Below are 22,397 nucleotides of genomic sequence, written 5' to 3'. Positions count from 1 at the left end.
AAGGATTTTTTTTGTTCAAAACCTTTTGTGCAGATACGTGACCAAGCCGAGTACCCCAGTACACTGTATAATAACACTTAGCTCTTTTCATCCATCGATCTCAAAGCACTTTGTAAGGGTGGTATGGGATCATAATCCCCATAGTGACCATGGGGAAACTGAGGCACCGAGCAGGGAAGTGACTTGCCCAAGGTCACCCCGTAGCACAGCAAGGAATAGAAGCTGGGTCTCCTGACAGCGACTCCCACGCCCCATCCGTTGGGCCATGTTTCCCCCCGAAAAAGAACGGAATCGTTCTCAATAAAAGACTAATTTATTTCCTTGTGGTTTGGTATATCTCAGTCCCCTCCATTGTTTTTAAAAATAAAGTGATTTATTAATAACCTCGTCAGACATGGCTCTTAATGGGGTGACAGTACGTTCCGCGAGCCCAAACGTGTGCAGTTTAAGGCCTGCTGGACACACCGCTGACTAAACTGTCTAGTTCTACCCGTAGGCCCACGTGTGGACGCAGTGACACCAGTATGGAGGTGCTCTACAGGGCAGGGGATCTCCGCCATTTTTTCTTTCTGGGGCTCCCACAACAGGCTATAAAAACGCCACGGCCCACTTGTGCCCCAACAACTGTTTTTCTGCATATAAAAGCCAGGGCCGGCGTTAGGGGATAGCAAGCAGGGCAATGGCCTGGGGCCTCCACGCCACAGGGGGTGCCACGACGCTAAGTTGCTCAGGCTTCACCCCCAGGTGGCGGGGCTTGGGACCCCAGGCTTCCGCCCCATGCGGTGGGGCTTTGACTTTCTGCCCTGGACCCCAGCAAGTCTAATGTTGGCCCTGCTTGGCGGACCCCCTGAAACCTGCTCGTGGCCACCCAGGGGAATATAAACTGTACTGGCAGGAGGTGCCTTGGTACTGGTATAGCTGTATCCATTGTAGGGGTTGTCCAGGCAGGGACAATTGTATAGTGCAGGCGTTGCGAGCCATTGAGCCAAACGGTAAATCCTGCCTACGATGGAAGCCAGATGTTCGGTTGCTATTATTCCTTCAAGCCAGCAAGAGCTGCTGCACCCCTGTTCCACTGCTCCTGGGCTCCGGGATAGCTCCGTTTAAAAACGAACCCCACCCCAGCCACCAGTTTCTGCAGAGCTGGTAGAAAATCTGTATGTAGAGCCAGCCGAAATCCCATGGTCAAGGCAAGAAAACGGGGACAACAGTTTGTAAAAAGGCTGCGGTTAAAACAGACTCGTGATGCATCCATGGCACTTCAAATGGACACATCTTAGGCACCTCTGTCTTGGGCTGATAGAGAAGGCTTTTGACCTGTCTTTCAAGACTTCTTGAATGATTAGTTACTTTCACGGTAGCACCTCCAGGGCCTCATTGGACTGAGCACTGCACAGACGCATAGTGAGAGAGAGTCCCTGCCCGAAGATCTAAACAGCTCAGGAAGGATTCGTTTTTAATACAGAGAGGGGAAACTGAGGCCCAGAGGGAGGAAGGGCTTGCCTGCAGGCAGAGCTGCACTGGTTAAACCAAAGGTGTGTGTTTTATACCAGTGCCCAAGGCTGGATGGAGGTGACCCTTTCAGTGGGAGCGCTTTATTTTGATTTAACTGAAATCAGCGAGGAGCAGGTTTAAGATCAGCCACCGTTAAACCAAAATAAGAGAATCCACTCGGTTTGCATCAGCTCAGTGACGCCGGTGTGTACGCCACCTGATCTCACACCGGGCTTCTGACCAAGCCAGGAACTGAACCCGGATCTCTCAGTCTAGCCTCCCACGCCTTCCTTTTCTCTGGAAAGGAGCCTGGACAGCGAGTGAGGCTGAATGGGGGTGAAGAGGGCGTTAGCCCCATGGGAACGTTGATCCTGGCTTCCTTTCACTTCATATTCCAGGCATGGGGTAGATGGGCAGGGACAGTCCTGACGCGGGGATCCTTGCAAGAGGAGGTGGGATGGGGTGGAGACCATGGCCTGGCTTCCTTCCTCCCATCACAAGCTGCTACTCCTCTGTCCACAACTCAGGCTAAGTCCACACTAACACCCCTTGCAGTTGGCAGATGCTCAGGAAATCTCCCCCATACTGGATGGCTTGAATCAGGTGGGCCCACGTGGTTAGCAGGCTGAGGTGTGCCGACGCAGAGCCTAGCCAGGGAGGGAAATCCCATTAGACACTTGCACTCCTTTCGGGGTTCTCGGAGTTCACAGCCGTCATGTACCCATCCTGATGATCCTCAGGGACCTGGATGAAACCAGAGACACAGGGTGACACTGGGTGTTTTCTTGCTCAGACCAGCTGGGGACAATCAGAACCTTGCGCGGAAGAGACGCTGACTGTGAGCCATGACTCTGGGCATTGATGGTGACCATAATACAGCAAGTGGCACCAGCTGAGGGCATGTGTTAGCATTAGACACAGTGATTGGGAAACTCTTTTCCTATTATGGAGAAGGTGAGTGTTAGGATGTCGGTGACAGTTTCAGGGCAAATGCACCTATTTCCCAGCCCCCTACGGTCCTGGGAGGGGACCCACTTAAAGGTTTCTGGCTCCCAGCCACTGTCTCTGTCATGGCTGATTTTTTGTTTAAGTCTCTGGCCTGGGACTCAAAAGACCAGGGTTCAATTCCCAGTTCTGCTCCAGATTTGCCCCGTGACTCTGGACAAATCACCTGGGGCTACGTTTTCAAGCGCTCCCATTGGCGACTTTACAAAGCAAAGGCAGCTGCTGAGCGCTTTGGAAAAACCAGGCCTTTTCCCCTCAGCGTCTCAGTCCACATCTGTCAAATGGAGTGGATCATTTTTTTGCCTAGTTAGGCGGCAAAGCTCATCTGGGCAGGGCCTGGGTCTCACTATGTGTACGTGCAGCCCCTTGGCTCATGGGGCCCCGATCCTGGTCTTAGCTGCTAAGTGCTATGGTGAAATAAGTCATATGTGGCGCTCAGTCTGCTACGGCTCTTCAAACGAACCCCAGGGATCAGCCTCTGCTGCTTGTGGGACCTTGCCGAAAGAAGACGAAATCAAGGATTTACCTCCCAGTAGATCTGATCCTCGAAGCACTGTGTGTCTGGAGGGGACCCAAGCGACCTGATTTTCAAAATCGCTCCTGGGAACGTAAAAGGAGGGGTGAGGGGAAAAGTTCATCCCATTCTGCAGTCTCTTTTCAGAAGTACTGGTCACCTGCAGCTCCTCTTGTAGCCAGTGGGAGCAGCCAGGGCCCAGTACCACTGAAAATCAGGCCCACTTTTATTTTGTTGCCTGTATTTTGGATGTCAAACTTCAACTACCCAACTTTGAAAAACTTAAAAGAGTTTTTAACAGCTGCTGATTTCCCAACGCCTTGGTTTATGCTGACCTCTAGTGGCCAGACAGGGGTTTGGCACTCAGTGGTTATAGTATTTAATAGGGATTTATGGAGAACTAATTTCGAAGTGTAGACGCTACCTAAGAGAGGATTATAAGCTCCTTTATGTTCTGTGTCTGTACAGTGCCTAGTGCCCCGGGGGCCTGTCTGTGACTAGAACTCCAAAACGCTACCACAACACAAATAATTAATAATAGTAAAGTACTCGACTTGAGAATCGGGAGACTTGGGTTCAATTCTCTCCTCTGCCACAGACTCCTTGTGTGACCTTAGTCAAGTCACTTTAGGCCCAAATCTTGAAAGGGATTTAGGAACTTAAATATCTTTGAGGATCTGGGTCTCATTTCATTCTCTTATTGGCAAAATGGGGATAATGATTCTGTCTTGTCTATTTAGACTGCAAAGTCTTCAGGTTCAAGGCCATCGGTTGTTATACCCACGTGTGGTGCCTAGCCCAATGGGGCCCTGATCTCTGCCGAGATCTGTGCTACTGCACCATCAATAATTGCTATTGAATCAAACCAAAAATGCTGCATTTTGTGGTCCCGAAGCCCTGTAGCAACGTTACCATGGGATGTTCCTGGAGTTCTAGGCGCCAACTCCGTGGGTGCTCTGGGGCTAGAGCACCCACAATAAAAAGTCGGGCACCACCGATCAGCTGTTTGGCAGCTGGGAGCGGGGCTTGGGGGCGGGCGGAGAGCAGCGGGCGGGAGCCTCGGGGCAGGGGCAGAGCCGGGGTGGGAAGAGATGGATCAAGGGCAGGGCCTCAGGAGAGGGAGCAGAGTGGGGGCAGGGCCTCGAGCGGAGCAGGGGTGGAGGATAAAAGTCTATGTTTCTGCCCGCAGTACTGTGACCACAGTGAAATGATGCCCCATCAACAGGCACAAAGCTCACCCACGAGGCTCCCTCCGACCACCGCGAACCCCAGCGTGATGAGTAACGCGAAGAACTGGTAGACTCCCTGGTACTGTGCCGTCCGGCTTCCGTTGGCAATTAAAGGGAACACGTCGGCCATCCTGCAAGACCGGCAAGAGCCAGGTATGTGTTGGGAACTCCTGTAACTCATGCTGACCAAGGTAAGGCCTTGTCCCCATCACACGCCTGATTCATTCAAGGGGATAAGAATCTACTGCTGCTGGAAGTCAATGGAGTTACTCCATTAGCTTGAGCTGTAGCCCGTCTGCTCCTAGTGCACCTGTTCAAACCCTGCCCATGGGCCAGCATCAAAGCCAGGTTGTGGGCGCTCAGTGCGGCTTCAGGGACTGATGTTTTGCTACTGTGGAACTAATGAAGTCATAGAGATGTAACCGTGGAGGATTTTCTAGATGCAGAAGGGTTCAGAGGCAGCAGAAAGGGTGCAGTGCGAGGGGTGTAGAGGATTTGGACAGTCCTCGACCTCTGGAGCTCACTCACTGCTTGTCCCCTGACAGGGGCTTTTGGGGGGTGGATCAGATGCATCTATTGCTGGAGGGGGAGCTTGCTGTCCACAGCAGTGGGTAGTCCTGCCACTGAGCAGCAATTCCCTTCACCTCTCCATGCTCCGGTTTCCCCGTCAATATGACGGCAATCATAATGTCCTTCTCCCAGGGGTTGCGTCACGAGGCAGAACTAGTGTGAGGAAGGCACCCAGGGTTGGAAGGTGCTATAGATCAGCTTGGCTGTCAATGTTAGTAAATATCTGATGACTGAAATTTACAGCGGGGCAAAGTAAGAAAAACAAAAACGCTGCTTAAGACCTTGATTTCAGGCTGTTGACCTGTGCATTTTGCCACGTGCCTCTGACTCTTTGCGCCTTCGAGTTCTAAAGCTTCAACTTCCTGCATCTCCGCGTCTACTCTCGTTAACTAATGACTGTCTGACGGCCTCTGTGGTCTGTCCACCCCCCATAACTTCCCCACAACTGTGAACAAGTAAATAGATAACTTAAAAAAAAATGCTTTAAAATAACCCTCTGTGTTATCCAGCGACCATATTAAAACATAGTCGTACGTTGCTAAGTCTCGCTGTAAAGCCTGGGTCTTCGATATGTGGGCTATTCCCCCCCCCACCCATGCCCCGAGCAGGGTTGCGAACAGATGTCGGGGGAGGGGATAGGAACTGCCCTGCCCTTTCCAGAATACACACTGACCTTCTGGTGCTGGTACACAGGAAAGGGGTTCTTGGTACTGAAAAGATGGAGAACGGCTGCTATAGAAATACCGTCTCCCAGGGAATAGCCGTGCAGTGATTCTCGGCCTCTCGGTGGCCGTACGGAGTTAGTGAGCAGAGGACAGGGTGGTGTGTTAGTGAACCCTGCGCGCTCAATGCCTGGCGTGCATGGAGCTGCCTAGATGTCACCTCCCACCCACTCCGTCACCGGCATCGGGTGGGGCGTGATTTACGATCGAAATCAAGGAGTCAATTGTGGGGGAGGGTTGGGATGAAGGATGGTCTCTTCCCCTCCTCCCCCCCCCCCCAAGTGAGTGAGACTGGCTTGCCGAGCGGCGCTCACCCGTCCCCGTAGACATCTTGTGTTGCCAGAGCTGCCACCAGAGCTCCCAGGAGAGCACCCATGACGCCCGGCATCCCGTGGAGGTTGTGGACCCCGCATGTGTCCTGTATTTTTAGTCTGGCGTCCAGGATGGGCTGTGGAGAGCACAGAGGGGTTGTGAGGACATGAAGGGCTAGAGGCGCGTTCACGGCACGAGTTCTGCAGTGGGTATCTAAGAGGCGTGGTGCAGGGGGTGGGACGGCTTTAAGCAACCTTTCTGGACTGCCACTGGGGCTGGAAAGCCCCTTGGTGTCACTGAGACATCCCTGGGGGCCTGTCTAAAGGCACGTCTACGCGGGACGCTTCTTACAGCAGTGTGGAGAGTACATAGATGGCTTCCTCCCTCCCCTTTGCGCAGGTTCAAATAGCAGTGTCGATGGCAAGGCAGGGCTTAGGCAGGCAAAGGAAAGACGCGCCTGACGCCTGTGGGTATGTTTCCAGTACAAACCCTACACGGTTCTCTGCACGCACAAGGTAGCATCCCGCTGCTGGAGGAGCCTGTCCCCGCTGTCTTCCCCCCCGGCCAGAGCCGTTCGCTGCAACCTGCACGCGGCAGTGTGGACGCAGCTTGCTTTTCGCTGCGGCACGTATCCACGTGTACCCTACGCGCCACCGCCAGACATGGTTTAAGCCCCAGCAGTCCCCACCCCCGGGCTTCAGGGCTGTTCTTGAGGCCTGGCCCCCACGGCACACCCGATGCTGGGGGTAGCGGGGCAGAGGCAGCAGGGTGGCTGTCTTCCACGGTCCCGGCGCTGGAGGAAACCTCCCTGGCCCCAGCTGGGGTTTCAGGGCCTCTTTATGCTGCTCCAGTTCCTTTTCCGTTTGTAGAGAAGGGCGAGGGCCTTGCTGGAAGGCCTGAGTCTCACTGACCCCAAGGTCCAGCACAGCGGGCAGAAATGAAACTTTCACCCACTTTGAGGGCCCTGGCTGGCGTGCTGGAGAAAAGGGGCCTTACTGCCAATGAGGATCAGGCCCCACATTAAAGGTACGTACACTCCACACGCTCCTGTCCATCGTGGGTAGAGTGCCTGAACAACGTGCCCCCTGCATGGGTATAACGACCAGTGTAGGTTGCAAGGCACCGTTCAGGCAAGTAAAGACACACCTGGCCTCTGTCGGTGTGGACCCTACACGGCTTTCTACGTGCCCAAGCAGGGCCTTCCCTGTCTACACAGCCCGTCGCTTCCTCCCGTTCCCTGGCAGGAGAAGCTACACACCGCTGTGTGACCACCGCCCGCTTTTCAGGTAGCTCCACGGACCCTCCTCGCCGCGGCAAGAGGCGTGCTGCGTAGACGTCGCCGACGGGACGTACCGTGAGGAATTTGAAGCCCAGGGTAGAAACGAGCCCAGCCAGAAACCCAGCAATCATGGCACCGAATGGAGTCAGCATCATCTCGCCTGACGTCCCGACCACGACCCCGCCGGCTAAGGCTGCATTCTGAATATGGACCTAGAGAGAGAGCATGGGGGGAGGAGCTCAGTGCAGACTCTCGCACCCGCCGCTGGTCAGGTGCGATGAAGACTGGAAGGAGAGGTGGTGAGAAAGTTGGGAAGAATTTCAAAGTTGCGTCTGGAAGGCACGGTTCAAAACAGCAGCCCCTCGAAAGGGGAATCTTAGATCTCAGAAGGCCCAGAGGGAGAGGAACTGTCCCCATAGTATCTACCAAAGGTATTTATGTGGGCTTCATCACTACAGCACCAGAGCACCTCTCAATCTGTAGTGTATTTATCCTCACAATCTCCCTGCAAGGTAGGGCAGGGCTATTGCCCCATTGTGCAGATAGGGAAACTGAGGCACAGAGACTGAGTGACTTGCCAAAGGTCACAGAGTGAGTCTGTAGCAGAGGAGGGAATAGAACTCAGGTCTCCCAACCTATAGGGCTAATGTCCTAAACACTAGGCCATCCTTCCTTGCTGCCTCTGGCAATATCCTTGGGAGTTTTATTGAATTAAGTTTGTCTCTTTGGACTCCCTTGTGTTAAATGAATGGTTTGTGGTGTTGTGGGCTTATTTGTAACCTCTCAAGGGGCGGGGGGCAAATGTGACAGATATGAGACCTGGGGCTTGAAATGACTATAATGACCAATGTGCCAGACAAGAATGGACTTTTAGAACAGAAAGCGCTAAGTGGTTTTCCTGGAGAAGAGCTAGGGGGCAAATTCCCCACCGCTGGTTACACCAAAACCCAGCCTTTTGAAGCTACACCCTGAAGATCGCGTCACTGCCTGCTGACGGCCTGGTACGTGAGGACAAGATGAAAGGCCCAAGCTGTATAAAGGAGAGGCTGAACTGTTCATGGCGGCGGTGAACTGACACAGTTGTGAACTTATAACCACGGGGAAAACCTGATTGGGGGTTTTGAAGGACTGACACCTCCCAGAGCCCGAGGCTGGAGTTGGAGTGGGCTCTAGTGAGCCTTTCACCGTGTGGGTAAGTTCTTGTATTGTTTTAAATAAGTTTTCTCTGTAATGCTGCTACCTTAAGAATAAATACGCTTGCTTAGAAAGCGTTGGGTGGTAACATAACTGCGAGCAATTACGCTGCTCGTTGCTTTCTCTCCAGAAGCTGCTTGTGCAGCCTGACTGGCTTGCTGGGAATATCACAATGCAGCCTGGAAAACCCTCAGTCAGGAGAGAGAGACGGGGGTCTCTCCCCAAGCGATGTGAGGGCTGGGTAACTGGGAGCGCCTGGTGGACCACGATGGGGGAAATACAGGCATCCTCAACTGTGACACCCATAATCCCACCTGCTCACCTGTCCACCATCTTGGGAAGGATGGTCCCGGCGAGGCAGGTCTGCACAAAGGGAGGCCCACTCTTGTGCATCTCTGCAGGTCGCCAGGCTTAGGGCTTCTCTCCTGCAGAGCCTCGGGGGTGCGTAGCAGAGTCCACACGGCCAAAAGACTGAGGTTCTCATTGGAAGGGGGAAATGTGTCTGGCAGGAGACTTGGGGGTATGGGTGGCGGGTATCGAAGGCCAAAGGAGGCTAAGCCTCCCCTAACCCAGGCCAGGGCCCCCCTGAGGCCTCCCCCTTGGTCCTCTTCTCCCCTGAAGCCATCAGGGGCTCAGCTCCAGACGATGGCCAGCGGTGGCTCGGGGATCAGGCCGGTCGTGAGGGTAGTGGACTCGGGGCTCAGGCGTGCCCTTGGGAGGAAGGGGCGGGGCTGGGGGCTAGCCTCCCCGAAGGTAGGGCTCATCCACCGCCCATGCTTGGGGAGTCAGCAGCAAAAAGACAGAGCTGCCACTGAGTTGACTCACCATGTCCAGTTTGCCTTCCCCATTGATGAGGGCTGACGTGGCAAAGGTGGCCAGCGTGCTAGCGGCCAGGGAGAAGTAGGTGTTCATGACTGTCCGCTGCTGGTCGTCGCCATGAGCTGTAACGGCAGAGTTGAAGCTTGGCCAGAAGAGCCATAGATAGATTGTTCCTGCATGGGAAGGAATTAGGAGTTGAAAGCAGATCTGGAAGGTAGGGAATCTCCCACAGAGCTGATGGGGAATGTTCTGCGAATGCTTTTGCTTTGATCAAAAGCCGCTTGTCGTCAAAACAACTTTTTATGATGGAAAATGGGTCTTTGACCAAAATGTAAATGGGCATACACGCTTTTCTTCTGGGTTGAAATGTCCTGTTTTTTCCATTGAAAAAAACAGAAAATGGAAGACTAAGTGTTGGATTTCGGTTAAATCAAAACCCAAAACACTTTTACCAAAAATTTTCAGTTTCTGATTTTTCAACAAAAAGCGCCACACACACACACACTTACACACACACACACACACACACAAAGTTTATGGAAAATTCAGAGGGGAAAATGTTGGGTTCGAATCCACGCTCTAGAAAAGACTCAAAATTTGACTTTTCTGATGGAATTTTCAGGTTTGGTTTGACATAAACTCTCCCCCCCCCCCCCCCCCCCCAAGAACTGCTGCTGAGCAGACAAATCGGCTATTCACCCAGCTGTTTACTGAGAGAGTTGTTTACTGTTTAACAAAGGACTTTTCTAAGTGCCCTAAAATACACATGCTTGCTTGGATTGTTTTGAAACTTGCTGTACCGTGTCTGTGCCAGTCTATACTGTTATGGTCACCACTTTTACAAGACTCTAATATATTTTGTACAAAGCATGCCTTGTGAGAGATCATTGGAAAACTCATATCCCGCTGAACATTATTGTTCTGGTAAAATATGTGTATCAACATTGTATGGTAAGTTATAAGTTTCTACTATATAACATTGCTGTAACAGAGGGGTTCTCAAACTGGGGGTTGGGACCCCTCAGGGGGTCACCAGGTTATTACATGGGGGGTCACGTGCCATCAGCCTCCACCCCAAACCCCGCTTTGCCTCCAGCATTTATAATGGTGTTAACTATATAAAAAAGTGTTTTTAATTTATAAGGGAGGTCACACTCAGAGGCTTGCTATGTGAAAGGGGTCACCAGGAAAAAAGTTTGAGAGCCACTGCTGTAACGTATTCCAGAGCTAAAAAGGCAGGTCCAAACCAGTTCTTCAAAGACGCATTAGCACCCCCAGCCAGGTGTTAAAGAACTGTCACTGGCTTACGCAGCCATTCTTCAGCAACATGAAGGTGTAAACAAGAAATTCACATGTCATCACAGAGATGGTTCAACCCGTACGTCCCCAAGAGGCTGCTTGTCGCCTGCACCCCAGTCAGGAGTAATCCTCAGAGAGGGGAGGTTGGTATAAGAGAGAGACAGAGGCCTCCTCCGCTCATGACATCAACAACTCTCGAAGAATTGAACTGAGAGGGGAGTGGTTCCAGCAGCTGTTCAGTGGTCCAGACAGTACCCTGGGTAATGTCACAGTGGGACAGGGCTAAGGGTCCAAATTTGGAGTCGTCTGAGCAAGGGGGTCTCAAGATAAAGCCCCCTAAAAATACCACAGACATAGTTTTCTGATTCGTCAGATGTTATTTTGGCCCCATCCGGGGCTCGAGCTACGTGTGTTTTCCGAGTCCTTACCGATCATAGCAAAGAGATCTGAATGGTACACGGAGCCTTCCCTCTGTCTGCTCTTGTCCAGCTGGGGCCGATACAAGATCCGCGAAACCATCAGTCCGAAATAAGCCCCGAAGGTGTGGATGGTCATGGAGCCCCCAGCATCCTTTGCCTGGTTGGTACAGGAAGCAAAGGATGGTGCTGAAAAGGGGGCGGGAGGTAATACAGTCTGTACCACCATTGGGAAGCATGTTTTCAGCCCAACTGCGCTCAGCAAAGAAATGCGGATTCGACAATATTGAAATGTTTCGCGAATTCATGTTGGTTTTGTCGAAGGCTTTGGTGAGCAGGGGAAGGGAGGGAGCCCTAAAAAATCTTTAGAAATCTAAACATTTGACTTGAAAACTATTTTTCATTTGGAAGCTTCCTGGAATTTTATTTTAAAAACAGTTTTAAATGCTTGCAAGAAAACATAGCTAGATTTATTTAAAAATAAAGGTGGGGATAAAAACCACCCAAAAACTAAATGAAAATAATTACGTTTTGGGTCAAATTAAATGTTTAGTTTGACCCAAAACAGTTTTTAAAATTTTATTTAGCCACTGAACCAACAAGTCAGGTATTTGCTCAGCTTGACGACCATGCTGTGACCCAGCTTAGAACAGTCCTTCCTCTGGGGAACGGAAGAGCCATGAAAAGTGTGACTTACCCCAATGACGCTGAGCAGGACGAATTCATTAATACCAAAGAGTGTGACTTCAAACAAGGCCATCAACAGCAGCTGGATGGGGCTTGTCTTGCCCAGAACTGCTCCGAAGGAGATCAGGACAGCTCCGGAGCAGAAATCGGCATTGATCATGCTAGCAGGAATAGTGAAGAAAGTAGAACAGGTTGCAGGAGACTGTTACCCCGGGCAGATTGCCAACACAAGACCAGTTTCCTCTAGATTTAAAAGGTGCAGGGACCCTTGCACCGGGGTGAATTTCAGCCTCCAGGTAGTTTAATGGATAACGGAGAAGATTGTGCATTTGACAGTCTGGGAAATTCACAAGGGTCCCCAAGAGAAAAGCTTTCCAGAGAGGGAACGGCAGAATCGGTTAGCAGGTGTGATTGGAGACTTTGGAACAGAAATGCTAGGCTCATCTAACGAGTGGGTGGAAGGGCTAAGAACTGAGCTGGAGGGTTTCGCATCTGTGAAATTACCCAGCCGGTGTTGTGGTCTGCAGGAGGCCAGATGATCTATTGGTCCTTTCTAGTCTCAATCTAATGAGTGAAAAAAGCCCTTGTGTTGTTCCGTGTATTACAGTAGCCTCAACAGAGATCAGAGTGCATTGTGCTAGGCTCTGTCCATACACAGAGGGAGAGATGCGCTCTGCCCCGGAGGCAAGAGAAATGAGCTCTTGTTATCCCTATGGTACAGATAGGGAGCCAAGGCCCAGGGAGACAAGGTCACACGGGGAGTCTGCAGCAGACATGGGATTTCAGCCTAGGCCCTCTCATGCCTACTGCCAAATCCGCTTTTGACTGCTGCATAAATGAGCAAATCAGGATGAGGCAACACAGTGGCGTTCTGATCACAAGCATGTCTGACATGAACATCTGTGCGGCTCCCTGGCTTAGAGCTGGACCCGGAAGGAAAGCTGTATGTGTGACTTCACGCCACGTTGCCATCTATCCGAGCGCCTCTGAACCTTTATCCTTGCAACCCCTGGGAGCCAGAGCAGGGCTGTTCTTCCAGTTTTACCAACAGGGAGCTGAAGTACAGAGACTTACCCACTGTCACGCAAAGAGTCTGTGGCCAAGCTGGGAATGACCCACCTGACATCCTTCCTCTCTGACACCTGGCCTCCAGCCACTCACCTCTCTATTCCGATGTGAATCTTGCCATTGTGAAAAGAGTGGAAAAAGCCTTGGATCAGTGTAGACCACTGGATAGCGAATGCCGCGATCAGGAAGTTGAAGGCTATGCTGCCAAATCCATAACGTTTCAGGAAGGTCATCAAGAAGCCAAAGCCGATGAAGATCATGGTGTGGACATCCTGGAAACCTGGGGAAAGCATCACAAGTGGATTTGATCCCGGGGGAGAGGGAACTTGTCAACACATTTTCTGAAATATTTATTTCCCCCCACCCCGCCCCAAAAAACCCTCAAGTATAGACAGATTTTTGACATGCTCCAGGATTGGTGCAAAATAACCCAGGAGGGGAGAAATCCACAAAAATGTTGACTTTTTTTTGTTTCCGTTTTTTTTTTTTTTTTTAAATCTGAATTTGAAACTGCCTTTGAACTTCAAAACATTTTTGCACTTTCTGTCAGGAAGAAGAGCCGGAGAATCCACCCCAGAGGATATAGGTAGACTGCAGTGCTAAGATCATCCTCTCAGCACAAATGCAGTGAGCATTTCCCAGGACCGTTTCTTTCCCCTCTGCTTTCATCAGAACAGAGAGCAGCCCCCAGCCGGCTCTAGGAAGCCATCATCCAGGGCAAGAGAGCAGCCAAGCGACCTTGAGAATTCGCCGAGCACGGACGTGCCATGTGGCCCGGTTCTCTGGGGCTGGCCCGTGGAACGATGACCTCGCTGAGTGGCAGCTGCGCAAACACTGTACCTCACCGCTTTGTTCTTCCGCCGTTCAGGCGGGAAGTAAAAAGCGAGGTCCTGACATTAAAGAGCCTGTGACACCTTTCGCAAGAGCTCTGGGGTGTCTCCTGGACAAATTCCAACTGGAGCCACTCCCCCGACCTCCCCACTTTTCAGAAGTGAAGAATCAGAAGTGCAGTGCTCCACTCCAGACATGGCTGCATTTCAGTGGGGGACAGGTGACCCCTGTTCTGTAAAGCACTTTGGAATTCCTCGGGCTGACTAGTGCTATGAAAACCTAAGTCCTGGTTAGAAGCATCATGAACAGCGTTGCACTTGTAAGGGCGACATTTCCACCCAGAACCTTACGCGGCGTTACTGTGGGAACATGGACAATAATTCTTAGCCATCGCATAGCACCTTTCCTGCCTAGATCTCCCCTTACAAAAGTGGGGAGCGGTTACAGACCATTGCTAGTTCTCGCGATTTTATCACAAGTCTCGTGATATTTGCTGTTCTTGATAAAGTCCTGCTCTGGGAGTCAAGTGGTGGGGGGAGAATTCAAAACCACTTCTAGCCCTCATGTCTGCAGAGAAAAGCTTGCAAGTGCAAGTGAATCAAGTGCACCCTAAAGGCTCAGAAACCAGACAGAAGATAGATAGAACCCAGAGTTTTGTTTTTGTTTTTTAATCTCATAATTTTAAGCCAATATCATGATTTCTTTGGGTGCCTGAGCCATGATTTTTTTGGAACCATTATGGGGTTCGCAACACTGTTGCTATTATCCTCATTTAGCATACAGGGAAACTGAGGCAGAGAGCGGGGGAAGAGGTTTGCCAAAGGTCACACAGCAAGTTAGTGGCAGAGCTGCAAAAGGAACCAAGTTCTCATCACTCTTAGTCCCTTACTATAACCATTAGACCAAGTGGGCTGTTTGTCCAGTTAAACCAGTTGTAAATCCAGAGTGACTCCCCGGACTCCAGTGGATTTTAGATCAGTGAAAACAATCGCAGAGATGTGGCATGCCAAGCCACTTGTGGAATCGCTCTGAAACCAGTGCGCCAAATGCAGCTGGGAATAAGAAGGTCTTATTCTCCCTGGTCCAGCACCTCCTGTTTTCATTCGCACCAATGCAAAGCATGTGCACCGCACTATGGGCCTGATTCTCACTTCCGCTATTAAGGTCCCTTTGCACTGCTCTGGCAGCGTGAAAGCCCCTTTTACTAGGCTAGAGCGGCATAAAGGGGCCTTTGTGTAAATGAGAATCAAGCCATCAGCACTGGGTGGGTATAAAAATGATTGTAACTTTCATGCCCGGGGGAAGGGGGGCGGCGGAAATCGGGGTTATAGCAGGAACAGCTGTGAACCAGAGAGCTATGCGAGTACAGGGTCTGCTGTGTTCTCTTAAACTCTCCCCCTTCACCACCCCCAGCACAGAGATCTGCCAGCTTCTTCACCACCCCCTCGTTCCACAGGAGTTAACACAGCCCACAGAGTGCCAAGATCCTGCGCGGGTGCAAACCGGTGTCACTCCACGGCAGCCAATGGGACTTCACCGATTAACACCAGGGTAGCACCTGCCCCTCCGTCTCGTCACCTCGCCGCTGCCTGCGTACGGAGCTAACACTCGACACTGGCGACAGTCACAGGTACAGGCTTTCGCTCATGGCCTCCGGCCACGCCACCGTGTGCTCTGCACGGAAAGTGACTAAAGTAAATATAAACTCTGCAGGTGCACAAGCATTAGGCTCATGATGCAGGAACAAAGCAAGGGCCTGGTCTTGTGATGCCCTGCACCTTGGAGGAGTCCTTTGCTCTGGTGTGAAGTGGGTGTGAAATGGTGCCTGCCCGATGCTCATTTACGCCAAGACCCTTTACGCTGGTCTGGCAGGTCTTAAAGAGGAAGTAGACTCATTACACTCCTGCTCAGATCCTGCTTCCCTTGCCAGAGTGGTGTAAAAGGCCCATGGTATAAAGGACACTCTGCGTCTACCACTGTGAGGATCAATACATTAAAGATGACGAAACGTTTGGGAGATCTACCAATGACAAATGCTATCTAAGAGCCTGGTATGCTTAGTTATGATTTTGTAGCATTTTACACTTATTTCATACTAGTGCCAGTAACAACCCAAGGGGCCCAATGCTGATTTACACCAGGGCCCCTTTACCCCACTCTGGCAGTGTACTTACAAGTGCTTGACACCCCTGTGCGCTGCCCAAGTAGAATAAAGAGGCCTTAGTGTAAATAGGATGCCCGCGGGCGCAAGGTACAGGGCAGTGGAGAATGAGGGGGCATCTACCCTGCAAAAAAAGACCCACGCAGCTCAGATCCTGGGTCAACTGATTTGGACTCACACTCCAGGGCCAAAAATAGCAGGACATTTGGCCCTCAAGGCTCTGAAACCCAGTGAGCAGGGAGGGTCTCAGAGCCCAGGCTCCAGTCTGAGTTCGAACATCTACATGGCTATTTTTACCCGTCACGTGAGCCTGTCAGTTGACGGGGGCTCTGAACCTCACTGCTGTAGGGGTTTGGGGCGGGGGGTTGGTGTTTGGGGGTGTTTTTGCTTGTAGCGTAGACATACCCGGAGACGCCAGGTCTCCTAGCTCAGTGGCGTGGTGGAAAGTGTCCTCCCGTGTGTGCAAATGGTCCTGGGTTCTAATCCTACTTCAGATGGCACAGAAGAACCGGTGAGGAAGGCTGAGTGATCACAGAGCTAGGCTGAGAGTTGGGAGACTGATTTCAATCCCCTGCTCTGTCACAGGCTTCCTGGGTGCTCCGGGGGCAAGTCTCTCCCTTCCTCAGTTCCTCATCTGTATAATGGGCCCTGCCCTGCTTCCCAGGGATGGTGTGAGGACAAATACACTAACGATGATGAGGTGCTCAGACACTTTGCTAACAAGGCCCAGACGTGGGTGTAGACAACTGTGGAGGACTTTACCCTCCTCCAGAAAACATCGTAGATTGCATTAATAAAGAAACCTCGAGCTTGGGCCAGAAGCTCGTCTATCTCCCTTTATTAAAAGTGGACAAATTCAGGCCTGGTACAAAGCTGCTTCTGGAAGCAATATGCAACAACTCTGCCACCGCCCAATAAAAAAAAAAAGTTGTCTACCCCCGGCTATCTAAGGCCTGGCCTACACCTGAGACATAGGTCGCCCTAGCTGCGTCGCTCAGGGCTGTGAAAGATTCTGCGCCCTGCAGGTCTCCTTAACCCCTACTGTAGGAGCAACTAAGTTGATGGAAGCATTTTTCCATCGATCTCGCCATGGCCTCTCGGAGGGCTGGATTATCTGCACTGACGGAAAAACCCCTTCCCTGGACGCCGGAAGCATCCACGCAACAGCCACACAGCTTCAGCTCTGCGGTCGTGTAGATGTACCCTAGGCCACCTCTTTCCTGATAGAAAGTGCATGTCTCTATGTGTTGAATGTGTGTGTGTGTGTGGGGGGGGTGAGTAATTCTCTTTCAGCTCTGGGTGGAGTTAAGAGTTGGCAGATGAAACTGGGAGAACCTGTAGGGCGTCCGCCCCTGCTTAAGCCTGACTGCAGCTATGCGGTTGCCCTGCCTTCACCAAGGCCGAGCAGCGCAGGTCTCAGCCCTGCATCCACGTACCCCGCCTCTTGGGCAGGGGTTCCATGAGAGCAGGAAGCGGCATGGATCGCAGGCTGTGACATGCTGATCTGCATGGTAAGGGGAGTCCTGGGAAGCCTAGAGGCAGGGTTCGCGGTGAGCTTTTGGTTTTGTGCCTGGAGCACTGTTGGTCGCAACTTCCTTTCCCCTGGGGAGGGGGTGGGAGAAAATAAAAATAACCCATCTGGCTGCAGGAGTCTTGATCCAACTGAAGAGGCAGAGGCGTGTCAGACTGGGGAGGAGAGTCAGGTGTGGCTCAGGGGGGAGCAGTTCACGTCTGTCCGTTGGCAGAGCTAGGAGTTGAAACCATGTATCCTGAGTCCCAGGCCAGTGATCTGTGCGCTAGGCAATGCTGCCACCCTACACACTATTGCAGAACCATGAGGCCAACGTTTTCAAAAGTAACCAGTGACTCTCAACTCTCTGTTGAAGTCACTGGAGCTATGTTGATTTACACCAGCTAAAGATCTGGTCCAAAATTGCCCCGAATTTCTCTTAAAAATCAAGTACTTGTCTACACTGTGGATAATCCACCTCCCCAAGAGGCGATCGCTAGATCGACAGAAGAATTCTTCCGTTGCCCTAGCACTGTCTACACTGGGTGTTAGGTTGGCTTAACTACACCACTCAGCGGTGTGGATTTTTTTCATGCTCCTGAGCAGCGTCGTTATGCTGAGCTAATTTTCTAGTGCAGACCCGGCTGAAACAAAGACAACGGCCTGGCCTACACGAGAAAATTATGTGTTCATAAATCCACACCGTAACCGACGTAGGTAAGCTGACCTAAGTCCCCATGTCGACAGAGCTAGAAGAAATTCTTCTGTCAACCTAGCTGCCGCTTCTCAGGGAGGTGGATTACCTACGCCAATGGGAGAACCCCTCCCTTTGGCATAGGTAGGGTCTACTCTGAAGATAGTGTTTACAGCCATGCTGCTGTAGCATTTCAAGTGTAGACTAGCTCTAAGCACCTTTTCCAGACCTACAGAAGAGCTCTGTGTAGCCCAAAAGCTTGTCTCCCTCCCCAGCAGACGTTGGTCCAATAAAAGCTATGATCTCACCCACCTTGTCTCACTAATATCCTGGGACTGACACAGCTATAACACTGCAAACCTACTGTCTCTTTCACTTGCTTTGCAGCGTTAGTTTCAGTCTATTTCATGCTGCTCCCTTAGCTAAGGCAAAGGGGGCTTGTTTTCATTATTCCTGTAAGTGTCTGATCCGTATCTGTTTCAGGCCTGGCGGTTTTGCTGGCTGCCTTTAGCAATTTGACCAGGACATCAGGATTAATGACCCTGGTTCAGGACAACAGTCACGGGACTTTCCATCCCCATGAGTGGTCCGAGCCTGTGTTTTGCAATCGCGCTCATTCCAAAGAGCGTTCCTCAGCAGCGCACTGACCTCTAACCTTGTCAGTACCGGAGCAGGGAAGCGTCTGCAGTGAGAAACGATGCACTAGATGGTACTTCGATTGGAAGCTCTATGTTCTGGATCCATACAGCACCTTGCACTGTGGGGTTCTGGTCCGTGATTGGGGCTCCTGGGTGCCACCATAATACAGATAAGGAATAGTAATAATAGTAGGATAGTGCTAAATAGTAATTATAATTAATAGATCACATTGGAGATTTAAAACCATGTGCCTTTCTCAACCAGAACCTGATCTAAAGCCTGTTGGAGTCAACAGAAAGTCTCGCGGTGACTTTCACAAGCCAGGTCCTAAGCTGTAAAGTGATTGTGTCTATGGTTAAGTTTATGACTGATCCACACTGGGTAGAAATTCGAGCTGGTTGGAAAAATTCCAACCAAACAATGTTTCATCAGAATTGCCAATTTGATGAAGTCAAAAGGTTCCATGGACACAATTTGGCTTCACCAATGTTCCAATGGGCTCACTGGGGCAGCGGGCCAGGCATCCAGCCCTGGGGGTCCGGCTCCTCTCCTTTTCATGGAGAATTTTGAAATTTTTTGTTTTCATTCCAAATAGGAGTGAAACCCAATTTTGAAATATCAAAATCCCCCATGAAATGGAACTACTTTCCCCCACTGTGTATATCCCACAGTGGCCCATGATGACAGCCAGCGTGTTGGAACATTGAGCAAAGTTCTGCAGAGAGCAATGAAAATGGGTAGGGGACTGGAAAGCATACAAATACGTACAAATACGTTGTTTGTACAGCTATGCCAAGCAGTGATTACTACCAGCTAGAGCCCTCAACCAAGATCAGAGGCCAATTGTGCTAGAGACTGTGTGTGCAAATAGCAAGAGACATTTCCTTATGAGCATGTCTTTGCTGCAGGGGGAAAAAGGTGTGTTCTTAACAAGCATTAAAATCCTAGCAGAGACAAGGTGGGCGAGGTCATATCTTTTACTGGGCCCGCTTCCGCTGGTGAAAGAGACAAGCTTGCGAGCTACCCAGAGCTCTTCTTCAGGTATCTTCTCTCTGATATCCTGGGACCGGTACGGCAACAACACCACTGCAAACAACAAAGGAAAGTAGCGAAGGCGAGGCAGTTGTAGTTTTGACACAAGCTTGCTGGCAGACTAACCTACAGGCTCCCCTACAGTAGAGATGTAGAGCTAGAAAAGCATACCATCTACTTAGCAGCACGTATAAATCCAGTGTGTGCATAGCTCAGCACAAAGATCTCCTGTATTAGCTTCGGCGTTAGTTACGTTGATAAAGGAGCAGTGCAGTGTGAGGTTATTACAAGAGATGCACTGTCAAGCAACAGGTGTTCTCCGGATATTAACACCCCTCCGGAAGGCTTCTAAACGAATGGCCCAGGATTTCTGCAGTATTTGTGCAGTCACTTTGAGTATTTCCAAAGTTCAGCATGGGCCTTGCTATTTCTAGTCGTGACCCAGTATTTCTGAGGGTTCCTGTCTAACGTTTCAACCGTAACAGGCCAATATTTCTACAGCACGGTCCGTGGGAATGGACCGGTCATCCTACAGTGCTTCGAACCGTTGCTTGTCAAGCTTTTGGTCAAGCAAAGCCCACTCCTTTCTAACTAGGCAAAGGGAGATTATCTCCATCTTAAGAAGGGAAACCAAGGGTATGTCACTGCAATAAAAAACCCACGGCACCCCGTCTCAGAGCCCAGGTCAACTGGCAAGGACGGCGGGGCTAACAATTGCAGGGTAGATGTTCGGGCTTGGGCTGGAGCTCTGGTTCTGTAGACCCACGTCCGGGCGGGGTCTCAGAGTTTGGGATCCGGCCTCAGCCCAGACGTCTACAGTGCAATATTATATGGCCGCACCGGTCCAGGCCAGCCGTGTTCCACGGGTCTTTTATCGCAATGTGGACATACCCCAAGGCAGAGAGAGCCTGAGGCTACGTTCGACACTGCCGGCGGAGGGCACCGATAGCTTCAGGGAGCATTCATCTACCTGGCGTGGGTACCGACAGACGTGCAGCCGCGACGCAATCCCCCCGAAGCTAAAGCAGGCAGCGAGCTCACGCTGCCACAGCTTCGGTGCCATTGGTACCCAAGCTGGCGGAGGTCGGAACCTGCTTACACGCTGCAGTCACCCCCCGAGGGATTTGCCCAAGGGATCTTGTGGCAGAGCAGGGGGCTTGAACCCTGTTCTCTAGCGAGCTAGGCCAACCGCCTTGACCTACAAGACTATTCTTCGATGAGGCCAAGTGGAGCAAACGTCCCCTGTGGTGCTGCAAGTTGCCCGTGTGTGATTCCCAGCATTTAAGCTGGCTCTGATTGCCACAATAAGAACAGATCTCAACCGAGGAATGAATGAATCCCTGAGCAGCCTCATGCCTCCCTTCCAGGCCCTTGACTCTTCATCCACCAGCCCTGACTACCATTTGCTGTTGAAGTGCAGGCCCCCACGGAGCAGCTGCTTAGCAATGTCACTGCACTGTCTGCTCCCCCCGAAGTCAATCGCCTCTTTCAGGCTTTAGGTTCCAAACGAGCCTCCAAACGCCTCTGCTCTGCGAGGGATGTCCTGGCACACAGAGGCGCCTTTCCCAGAGGCCAGCTCTGAATTGCAAGACCCCGGGAAGGGATTACCGTTTGCCTTGCAGCTGCGCTGCCCACCAACTCCCGCGCGCGCGAGGATAATACTCTGAGTGCTTTTCAACCCACGCGCCCGGCACCGGCCTCGCAAGCTTCTCCCATGCTCTGCACAATCTTTCTGCACCAAGGAGAAAAACCAAGAGGGTGCCAACAGCGGGCACCAGCTTGGGGCACTTCTAAGTTCTTAAATTCCCCCTGAAAGTTATCACCCACCAGTCAGCATAGCCCAGATCCTCTGGGCCTCTAATGTATACACACTTCCCTCGGTGCCTGAGCCACAAAGATTGCTGCTGTTGCTCTTGATTTTACGTGGAAAGTGCTCAGATACTATGGGGATGGGCTGCAGTTTTATACCCCTAAGATAGATAGGCTGTGAGTCTGATACAGCTGTAGAGGGTCATATTTTACGACTGGAGGTCCCTGGTTCAATCCCAGAGATCAGCCAAGAAGGTGGCTGTTATATAAATGGGGGCTCATCTGGGGTTTAAGAGACTGTGGGTGTCACGCACTTGAGATGAGCGTCCTCTGTCACAGAGAGGGGCCATGGAACATCTGGGGCACGGAAACGCGTGGGTTCCCCTCCTACAGATGGCATCTGACCATGGTGATGGGCAATGTAGGTGGGACCTCCTGAATTTGGGGGGGGAAGGATAGCTCAGTGGTTTAAGCATTGGCCTGCTAAACCTACGGTTGTGAGTTCAATCCTTGAGGGGGCCATTTAGGGATCTGGGGCAAAAATTGGGGGTTGGTCCTGCTTTGAGCAGCAGGTTGCACTAGATGACCTCCTGAGGTCCCTTCCAACCCTGATATGCTATGATTCTATGACCTAGGCTGATGAAGCAGGAGCTGAGTGCATGGATGGGTTGTACTCACTCGGGTAGCGAAAGTAAAAATCGTTGTCCCGGTTGCTTTTGTTGTGGTGGCTCAGCTCCTCGTGCCAGAGTCTAGCGCTGGTCTCTTGATCGTAGCGGACGAAAAGAGCGAAGAGGATGATGGTGAAGAGCTGGAGAAGGAAGCATATTGCTGGGAGCTTGAGCCTGAGGTTGGTTGTGTGGCCAGACATGCTGCTGAGGAGGAGAAAGAAGTGTGAGAGAGATGAAAATGAAACTAATCTTCCAACCTGGCCGCAGGTGGAAGTTAACAAGGTGAGGCCCTTGTGCCAAGACTTTTGTTAATTACTTGTAAAAAGCCTCGCCCACCAGTCAATGAGTTGCCAGCTGGGTCCCTCCCACTGAAACACAGCGCAGCTCCAGAGGATGAGAAAATATTTGCTCATGTCTTCATTGCTGCATGCCTGCAAGCAACTGT

General features: G+C 51.4%; 1 protein-coding gene across 1 annotated transcript; it reads right to left on the bottom strand.

The window, feature by feature from the left end:
• Window positions 1–297: 297 nt before the first annotated feature.
• On the bottom strand, window positions 298–22,260 carry RHBG (Rh family B glycoprotein). Its single transcript, XM_007064625.4, has 10 exons — window positions 21,963–22,260; window positions 12,702–12,888; window positions 11,551–11,701; window positions 10,866–11,013; window positions 9,145–9,311; window positions 7,200–7,337; window positions 5,849–5,982; window positions 4,252–4,373; window positions 3,026–3,099; window positions 298–2,238 (listed from the first exon to the last, which is right to left on the bottom strand). The coding sequence occupies exons 1-10, from the start codon at window positions 22,150–22,152 to the stop codon at window positions 2,164–2,166; spliced, it is 1,386 nt and encodes a 461-aa protein (XP_007064687.2). The 5' UTR covers window positions 22,153–22,260; the 3' UTR covers window positions 298–2,163.
• Window positions 22,261–22,397: the final 137 nt, after the last annotated feature.

This window comes from Chelonia mydas, chromosome 24, assembly GCF_015237465.2.
Source record: "Chelonia mydas isolate rCheMyd1 chromosome 24, rCheMyd1.pri.v2, whole genome shotgun sequence".
Lineage (NCBI taxonomy): Eukaryota > Metazoa > Chordata > Testudines > Cheloniidae > Chelonia > Chelonia mydas.
Note: the sequence above shows the minus strand (reverse complement) of the source record. Positions and strands in the feature narration are given on the sequence as shown.

Bases quoted from the DNA above. Each gene is read 5' to 3' on its own strand.
- RHBG (XM_007064625.4), bottom strand. From the start codon at position 22,152: ATGTCTGGCCACACAACCAACCTCAGGCTCAAGCTCCCAGCAATATGC. The intron at 9,312-10,865 runs GTAAGGACTCGG...CTTCCCATGCAG, and splicing joins AGATCTCTTTGCTATGATCG to GAACAATCTATCTATGGCTC. The intron at 3,100-4,251 runs GTGAGCTTTGTG...TTACGTTCCCAG, and splicing joins GGTCGGAGGGAGCCTCGTGG to GAGCGATTTTGAAAATCAGG.